Source organism: Babylonia areolata, chromosome 18 (assembly GCF_041734735.1).
Source record: "Babylonia areolata isolate BAREFJ2019XMU chromosome 18, ASM4173473v1, whole genome shotgun sequence".
Classification (NCBI taxonomy): domain Eukaryota; kingdom Metazoa; phylum Mollusca; class Gastropoda; order Neogastropoda; family Buccinidae; genus Babylonia; species Babylonia areolata.
The window spans coordinates 52159425-52169424 of NC_134893.1; the positions used below are offsets into that span (position 1 = coordinate 52159425).

Sequence of the window (10000 nt, forward strand, 5' to 3'; positions counted from 1 at the left end):
TGTTGAAACTTCAATGAAGAACATGTTTAAAAGACCAATTCAAACCACACCTCCTTCAATCCACTTAAAATTCTAATGTATTTGGAAAAAAACAACCTGATTTCCTCCAGAAACTGAAAAAGAGTATACGGAGGTGTATCCTGGTGGGAAGAGGTCTTCATGAAGCTGGCTGTAAAAATGATTGTCTTTGATATCAAGCAGATTCCAGCCGGCAGTTAATCGCCGGTAGACGTTCGACACTGACAGGGCTGGTTTCACGACATACACCAGCGAGCTTCTTCAGAGGACCTTTCTCATCTTTAACATCACCTTTCCCTACAGAAAAGGTCATAGGGACGACAGAAATTCCGCGCAGGTGTATTAGGCAAACGGAAAAATCCTTTGATACCGCGTATGTCAAGGAGAGAAGAAAAAAAAAAGCTAAATAAAACTACAACGGGTTTGACGGTAAGAATCATAAATAAAAGTCACTCGTGCGCATCTCCTACTACCAACCAACACACCCCTCACTCACCCCACCTCCCCGGCGCTAATCTCCACCACCACCCCCTTTCCCCCACCCATCCCTCCCTCCCTAACATAAGACGCACACTGAAACGCCTGAGCACGGTTTCAAACACGCAGAAGCAGTGATGTGCACACACGCACACACGGTTCGCATGCAATGTACGCGCACGTACATCATAATATGCTCACAGCCAGAGAGACAGAGACAAACAAGACTGACAGACCAACAGACAGAGCTAGAGAGACAGAGACAAACAAGACAAGACTGACAGACCAACAGACAGACAGACACCGACCGACCGCCCACCCGTAGCGAAGATAACCAAAGCGGAGAACACAAAACGCGACCTTCTTACAGCTTGAAGAACCATTGCGGACAAGCTCTCTCCATTCCATCTCCACCAAAAAAACAAAACAAAAAAAAGGTCGTATACACAAACACAAAGGTCGTTTACTAACCCCCACCCCCCCCCACCCCCACCCCCACTTCTCCGTCCTCTCGTTTTCCTTTTGACACAGTGGGTTTGTTTGTTTGTTTTTTTTTTGGGGGGGGGGTTAACTCGAAAACGCACAATGCACCCCCCCCCCCGCCGCGTCCCCCCCATCCCCTCCCCCAACCCCCCCGACTACAGGACCATCTACTTATTCCACTTTGGAGAAATTTCGGGGGTAAGAGGAGTTTAGAGGTGGTGTGGGGGGCGGTGCGGGAAGAGGGGGGGGGGCGGGGGGGCTTTTGCATTGTGCGCTTTCGAGCTAAAAAAAAAAGAAACAAAAAAAACCCCGCTAGGTCAAGAGGAAAACGAGAGGACGGAGAAGGGGGGGGAGGGGGGGGTTGTGAAATAAAACAGTAGTTACCGGAGCGGAAAGCGGCCGCGAGTATATTATAGAAACAATAAGCAGCATTTAATTCGCTCCCCTTCCGACCGTTCACCACCGCGAAACATCGCCTTGAGAAGACGACGACGACGACGACGAAGAAGAAGAAGAAGAAAGAAGCGCATAAGAATAAAACCACCACCATCATCAACCACAAAAAATCTCTCTCTCTCTCTCTCTCTCCCGCCTCCTCCTCTGCCTCCTCATGGCAAGAGCTTTATGTACGAGGCAGAGTTTAAGTCAGTGATGCATTATGTTTGTGCACTCTATCGGTAAAGGGCACAGGCCTATATAATAAAACCATTTCTCTCTCTCTCTCGGGCTGACTTCTTATGGCCACTTTGCCAGATGGAGAAAGAAAATGAGGTGCATTTTGTTCTGTCCTGTCCTGTATAATTTAAAGAGTACAGTACATACCATTGAAATATTTTAAGTTCCCAAGTCTGTTTAGACTGTCGTTACTTACGGCATCAGCGCATGAACAAACTATTAGACACCTATCAATTTATCTGTATAAATCGTTTAAGCTCCGATCTGTTCTTATGTCTTAGTGTATCCAGTAACGACTACATACGGACGATGTGTATAACGTATCTGAGCGTTATTAGCCACGCATGTAAGAGCTATTATTTAGCGTATATCATGTATCATTTAGGTGTATAAATGTCAATTGAATACAATATGTTTCATGATGTGTGTTATGTATTACTAAGGTGAGGGCATATTACTTTGAAATAAGGTATGATATATTTATGTTATCTGAACGAATGTCATTTTTCAATGCACGATGCGATGTCTATGAAGAATTTGTGACACCCTTTCATAAGGGGCAATGGCCTATAAATGAATAAACCATTCATTCATTCATTCATTCATTCTCTCTCTCTCTCTCTCTCTCTCTCTCTCTCTCTCTCTCTCTCTCTCTCTCTCTCTCTCTCATCGTTTTTTTCAATTTTGCCCAGATGTAAAACAAAAAAGCATTTGTGTTATTCCCTATACCCTCCTGAATTAAAATTTCGTTCGTTCGTTCGTTCGTTCGTTCGTTTGCTCTCTCTCTCTCTCTCTCTCTCTCTCTCTCTCTCTCTCTCTCTCTCTCTCCGGTCGTTGTGTTCTTGCTCCCTTGTTTTGTTTTGTTTGTTTTTTTCAATCCCCAGCATTGGAGATTTCGTTTCTTCTTCTTTCGTGCTCACTATTTCCCTATTCTTCACAAAACGAGCAGCTTTTAGATTACACGAAACGATCCGATAAACTACCAGTAACTTGAGGAAGCTGAGAAATAAAAAAAAAAACAAATAAATCAAATTACACAAAATGAATAAAACATTTTTAAAAAAAAAGAAATGTGTAAGTAAGAAAAATGGTGCTATGCGGTCTCCCATTTCCTGTAGTCCGATTTAATACATAAGCACCAGAAAACAAAACACAAACAGCAACAAACGAACAACCAAAATTCAATCTGAATGATTAATCTGCCGGCGATATTAAATAAACATACCGGCCGGGTAAGCCATGTGTGTGTGTGTGTGTGTGTGTGTGTGTGTGTGTGTGTGTGTGACCGCGTGACCGTGTGTGTGTGTGTGACCGTGTGTGTGTGTGTGTGTGTGTGTGTGTGTGTGTGTGTGTGTGTGTGTGTGTGTGTGTGTGTGTGTGTGTGTGTGTGTGCGTGTGTGTGTGTGTGACCGTGTGTGTGTATGTGTGTGTGTGTATGAAAAGAGGAACGAATGCCTGAGGAAGGCGGTCCGTCCCATCCCGGCATCAAATCGGCGCCAAAAGAATAACACCACGTCAGACAGGGCCACCACGGGCGCAACAGCCGAGCGGTTTGCAAGCGCTGGACTTTCAATCTGAGGGTCCCGGGTTCAAATCTCGGTAACGGCGCCTGGTGGGTAAAGGGTGAAGCCCCCCCCCCCCCAACCCCCACCCCTCCCCGATCACCCAAGTCCACACAAGGCGCAAACCTGCTTGTGCCTGAACCCCCTTCGTGTGCATACCGCAAAGCATAAGATCAAATACGCACGTTAAAGATCCTGTTATCCCGGTCAGCGTTCGGTGGGTTGTGGAAACAAGAAACGGAAACACCCAGCATGCACACCCCCGATAACGGAGTATGGCTGCCAACATGGCAGGGGTAAAAACGGTCATACACCGTAAAAAGCCCACTCGTGTACCTACGAGTGAACGTGGGAGTTGCAGCCCACGATGGAAGAAGAAGAAGAAGACGAAGAAGACTGGGGCACCTATAAGCGGGGCATAGTTCATGTCACGTACTCTGGGACAGAGACATCGATCGCTCTATAATGGCCACTCTGAAGCCATCTTTTTCTCTTGTTTTAGTTTTCTTTTGTGGGGGGGGGAGGGGGGGGGAGAGATGTTAGGACCGAAGAGGAATGCCTTACATGGTTGGTTGGCTGGTTTGGTTGGGGTCGGGCGGGTGGGGTGATGTGAGGGATGGGAGGGTGGAGGGAAGGAGAAGAGGGGAGGGTGGGGAAGGGGGATGGAGGATTAGGGAGGGAGGTGGTGGTGGGGGGGGGGTTGAATATGATCACTTGTGGCGAAATGTTTTGTTGAAAATCGCGTGGCCTTCAACCGATACGACGTTCCGGGTCCCTCTTCCCTGTCCCATGGCCTTGGCTGAGGGGATGGAATAGCTCTCTCTCTCTCTCTCTCTCTCTCTCTCTCTCTCTCACACACACACACACACACACACACACACACACACACACACACACACACACACACGCACGAACGCGCGCGCGCGCACACACACACACACACACACACACACACACACACACACACTGCACGCGCACTCAAGCAAAGTGGAAAGCATAACTCTGCATCTATATACCCCTCAAACAAAATAACGCGAACGCTACCTTTTTTTTATAAGGGCACTGAGCCCTTTCCGCAGAACATAATAATAATAATAATAATAATAATAACCAAGCCAAGGACAATAATGGTTTTCATGGTTGTGCAGTCACCTGTCACCCCGCACCCCCTCAAACCCCCTCCCTTCCCGCCCACTCACCCTCCGATCTTCAACACAAAAATGCAGCAAACTAATAATAATAATAATAATAATGGTATTTATATAGCGCTGGATCTTGTGCAGAGACAAATCAAAGCGCTTTCGCACCAGTCATTCACACGCATGCATAACTCTAAAACTGTAGAAACTAAAGACAAGGAAGAGGCAGGCAAGGGAAGCTATTTTGGGAAGAGGTGGGTTTTAAGGCCAGACTTGAAAGAGCAGAGTGTGGAGACTTGATGAAGCGAAAGAGGAAGTTCATTCCAATCGCAAGGTCCAGAAGCAGAGAAAGAACGGCGGCCAACAGTCGAGTGTTTGAATCTGGGTATGCGTAAACAGAGTGGATCCGAAGCCGATCGTAGTGAGCGAGATGGACTGTAGAGGTGAAGGCAGCCGCAGAGATAGAAAGGGGGAAAAAGAAAATTTATAACACAACAGGTAACAGCTTGCGCTTGTGTGTCGTCGACGCCGTGTGTCTCTTTACATCGACATGTCTGTGCTTATGAAGACGACAGCAAAAGGCAGTATAATTTCAAGTCAAGCATGTCACATGCCACCATGTGTGTCGTTTTCCAGCTTTGCCCCTTTCCCCACCCCCCCTTTCCCCCAAGCGAGGAGGAGGAAACGAACAACCGAGTCGAGTGGTTAAAGGCGATGGACTTTCAATATAAGGGCCCTGGGTTCGAACCCCGTTCACGATGCCTGGTGGGTTGAGAATGGAATTTTTTTTTCTCTCCGCTCTCCCAGTTCAACAGATTGACAGTTCTTCTAGTGCCTGAATCACCTTCGTGTATGCGCAAGTTAAAGTTCCAGAAATTATCGTCAGCGTTCGGTGGGATGTAGAAACAAGAACATGCCCAACAGTATGGCTGCCTACGCGGTGGGAGGTAAAATCGACCATGCACATGAAAGACCACTCTTACGTACGAGTGAATGTGGGAGTTGCAGCCCACGAACGCAGAAGAAGAAGAAAAAAAAAAGTGCTATCCACTGCTTGCAGTTTCTCTGTGACTCCCCACCTACCCACCCACCCACACACACATCCATACCCACACACACACACACACACCCCCCCCCCCCCCCCCGCCCCCCCCTCCCCCCAAAAAAAACCCAATCCCTCGTCCCGGCCTCATATTACCCACTGATCGAAAACGACCCAGGGGATCCGAATTATTTACAGAGCTACAATTTGTCAAGGTCAGGTTTCTTCTTTTTTTTTTTCTTTTATTTAACCCCGGTTTATGCGATACAGGTATAGACTGACATACCAAGAACAGCTACCCTGATTAATAAAAAAAAAAAAAAAAACACACAAAAAAACAAACCCGAACAAACACAAGGTGCCGACTACAGACATGTCAAAATTCATGTCCGTAACCCACGCGCGTGCTTTCGGAAAACGCACGTGCATACAAGGCGGAAGCAGAAAGATGGTGGTGTTTATTTTTGTGATATATATATATATATTTCTCCTTTTTAAAGTAAGTTGAATGAGTGTTGGTTGTTGTTGTTGTTTTTCCCACAAGGTGTTTCTCAACTTCAAAACGTGCATCGCGCTTTGTTTTGTTTCATTTTGTCTTGCTTCCCGATGTAAGAACAATCTGCCGATTCTGATCTTAAGAAACGAAAAAAATCGTCAAAGAAAAACAGTATTAAAAACAAAAAGAAACAAAAGTTGTTAAATGCCTTCACTGTCTGTACGCACAAACTGAAACAAAAGGCACCAGCCGACAGGCAGACAGACAGACAGACATGCACAGACAAAGGCAAACAAGAAAACATGTGTGTACTCACGTAGATATGATCGCGTCCATAGCGTACTCTCAGGTTCTGAAGAATGGTCGTCTCGTTCAGGTCTCTGAAAACAGCGAATATTCATCATCATCATCAGCAGCAGCATCATAATCATCATGATCATCATATCATCAACATCACTGTCATCATCATCATATCATCAACATCATTGTCATCATCATCATCATCATCATCATCATAAATATCATCAACATCATTGTCATCATCATCATCATCATCATCATAAATATCATCAACATCATTGTCATCATCATCATCATCATCATCATCATCATAAATATCATCAACATCATTGTCATCATCATCATCATCATCATCATCATAAATATCATCAACATCATTGTCATCATCATCATCATCATCATCATCATAAATATCATCAACATCATTGTCATCATCATCATCATCATCGTCGTCGTCGTCGTCACCATTCTCCTCTTGCATATTTCCTTTTCTTGCGAAACGCGTTTTAAACTACAGACGGGTTCCTTAATTCATCAGTCTTGACATTTATGAACGCGTCATCTCATATCATCAACATCACTGCCATCATCATCATCATCATCATCATCATCCTCTCACATACTTCCTTTTTCTTGCGAAACGTATTTTAAAAGCTTCTACAGACGAGTTCCTTATTTCAACAGTCTTGACATTTATGAACGTGTCCTCTCTCTCTCTCTCCCTCCTTCCACCACCCCTGCCCCCCCCCCCCCCAACCCCCACCCCCCTGCCCACCAACCTTCCCACGGTATCCAGTTTTGATAATAATTATGCTTCTGGTTCCTTTCCAGGGAACCCGATCAATGACTCATCAAACAACTGAAATGTACGAAATGAATACATGTGTATGTGTGTGCATGGGGTGCGCCTTTCAATCATTCCCAGCTGAAACCCCCCACCCCCACCCTCTCTCTCTCTCGCTCGCTCGCTCTCTTTCTCCAGGTTATTAATCTCACTCTCCATATTCAAGTCATGTAAAACAAATACCCCCCCCCCCCCTCCCCACTAAGAAACAGATATAGTTCTAGCGCAGAGCGTTTAATTTTTTATTTTTTTTTAAGAAAAAAAAAATGCAGGGGCCATGCAGGGAGAAGAAAATGTCCAAAAGGGAGAGGGATCTCACCATTGGGACACCCCCCTTCACCCCCCCCCCCCCCCCCCACGCCCCCATCCCGTCCATTTCATACAGCCCCCCCCCCCCCCCACCCCCCTCCCAACCCCGTTCATTTCATACACTGACAGTCATTCAGTTCAGTTAGTGAACCACAGGGACGACCGAGACTCTCCCCCCCCACCCCCCACCCCCCCCCCCCCCCACCCCCCTTAATACAGCACGCCACTGAAAGAAGTTACCGAAGTGAAGGTAACACACCACCCTGCCTGACTCTATGCCCCGTGCCACCACCCATCAAAGGACAGGACGCCTTCCACCTTACATGGACGGGTTCAGCTGGTGTCCCAGCCGACTGTCTGGGTCAGGTCAGTCAGTGCACTGCGCTGCCGCACTTGTCTGGTGATCGGTCGCTTTTACGAGTCTGACCATAGACTAAAGAGAGATATTGGTGTTGTCTGTCTGTCTAATGGTCAGGCTTTGTAAAGAGTGGCAGACCGAATGACAATGTCTTTTATTTTAACGAGGGTATCAGATCAAGGCAAGATTTTTTTTTTCTTCATATATACAGCCTTTGCCCTGAAGACACACACACACACACACACACACACACACACACACACACACACACACAGAGAGAGAGAGAGAGAGAGAGAGAGAGAGAGAGAGACAAACAGACAGAGACAGACAGAGACAGAGAGAGACAGAGACAACATATCAACGAGGAAAAGGGAGGGTGCGTCGTTCATGTGTGTGTGTCTGCACATCACAGAGACACGGAGAGAGAGGGACAGAGAGAGAGAGGGGGGGGGGGGGGGGAGGGGGGATAGAGAGACAGACACAGACACACTGAGAGAAAGACATTGTCAGACAGAGTGGGGGACAGACAGACTGGCATACAGGCAGACAGACAGACAGTATGCCACGATGAAAAGACTGCACCTAGAGAGAGAGCGGGGGGGAGAGAGAGAGAGAGAGAGGAAATGAAATGGGCTGTATTCAGTTTGGGTGTGGCCAAAGAAAGAACGAGAGAGTGTACCTCCCATGTCTAACGGTCCACAGCCAAGCATGCATGGGAGTCAAACGGCCAGTCCTTCTGGTCCGCCCCCCCCCCCCCCCACCCCCCTCCATCTCTTTCTCCCCTCTCTCTTTCTCTCTCTATCTCTACCCCCTTTCTCTTTCTCTCGCTTCCCCCCTCTCCCCCTCCCTCTCTCTCTCTCCCTACCTCTCTCTCTCTCCCTCTCTCTCTCTCTCTCCCCCCCCCTTTCTCTTTCTCTCGCTTCCCCCCTCTCCCCCTCCCTCCCTCTCTCTCTCTCTCTCTCTCTCTCCCTCTCTCTCTCTCTCCCTCTCTATTTCTCCTCCCTCCCCTTTCCCTTTCTCTCGCTTCCCCCCTCTCCCCCTCCCTCTCTCTCTCTCTCCCCTCTCCCTCTCTATCTCTCCCTCCCTTTCTCTCGTTTCCCCCCCTCTCCCCCTCCCCCCCCCCTCTCTCTCTCTCTCTCTCTCTCTCTCTCTCCCTCTTTCTCTATCTCCCCCACCTTTCTCTCGCTTCCCCCCTCCCTCCCTCTCTCTCTCTCTCTATCTATCCCCCCCCACCTTTCTCTCGCTTCCCCCCTCTCCCCCCCCTCTCTCTCTCTCTCTCTCTCTCTCTCTTCTGCAATAATAATTTATCTACTGTCACCGTCCTTCTTGTAGAAACTAGGGGTTTCGGAGGAGCTGGGGGGCGGTGTGTGTGTGTGTGTGTGGGGCGGGGGGGGGCGGTGAGAGGCGGGGGGGGTGTTTTGTTTGCCATTGCACCGAGCAAACGCTTCGATCTGATTGCGCATGGCAAGGTGTGTACACACTAGACAGACTGCTGGCTGCAGTACATACCGAAGCAAAATAATAATAATATCAGACTAAAAAGGAACTGAACGAAGCTGGAGCTTTAAAAGGTGACGTGCTCTTTAAACAGGACACTCAAAAGTCACGCTCTCACGCTCATTCAAACTGAGTAACCATCAACTCTAAAATGGGGGGAAAAAAAAAAAAAAAAAATCGCTGAGAACCATGTGAACCAGTCCTGGAGTAGACAGAAATCCTGTATGAAAGAAAAAAAAAATGTGAATGAATCTACGTCAATGAGATAGTCGTTCGTGGTTCTTTGGGGGGGTTGTGTGTGTGTGTGTGTGTGTGTGTGTGTGTGTGTGTGTGTGTGTGTGTGTGTGTTGTTTATTTTTAAACAACAAATGTCATATCTACTTTCGTGTGTTTGAATGGTTCTAAAACGTGTGGTCGTGTGCTTTCTCTTTGTGTTTGAATGGTTCTAAAATGTGTGGATGTGTGGTTTCTCCCACTCTTGTTGCACACACATGCACACACGCACGCACACAATCACACAATCGCTTTTTCTTTGCCAAACCCAATGAAGAAAGGGTGTTCACACAAAAGACAACATGGCAGCCCCATAGATAATACAGAGCGCAACAGTTCCGGGTACAACTAAGTAAATCTAAACGTCTCGCGGCTTTTCTTTTCTTCTTCTTATTTTTTTCATGTTAATATTCATTCAACAGCCAATCCCCCCCCCACCCCCCCCCCCCGGCCCTCCCCCTCCCGCCCCTCCTCCCCAAAGTCCGCAGCCCTCTCTATTGTAAATACAGACGACAGGTGATTCATTC

At 47.4% G+C, this 10000-nt stretch overlaps 1 protein-coding gene across 4 annotated transcripts in view; it reads right to left on the reverse strand.

Annotated features, from left to right (window-relative positions):
* Positions 1-10000, reverse strand: part of LOC143292884 (unconventional myosin-XV-like) — a 237777-nt gene that overhangs the window by 143712 nt on the left and 84065 nt on the right. For all 4 annotated transcript variants that reach the window (XM_076603546.1, XM_076603547.1, XM_076603548.1 and 1 more), the window contains exon 4: positions 6209-6272. In XM_076603546.1, coding sequence (XP_076459661.1) covers positions 6209-6272 — 64 coding nt within the window. The remainder of the gene's footprint in view (positions 1-6208; positions 6273-10000) is intronic.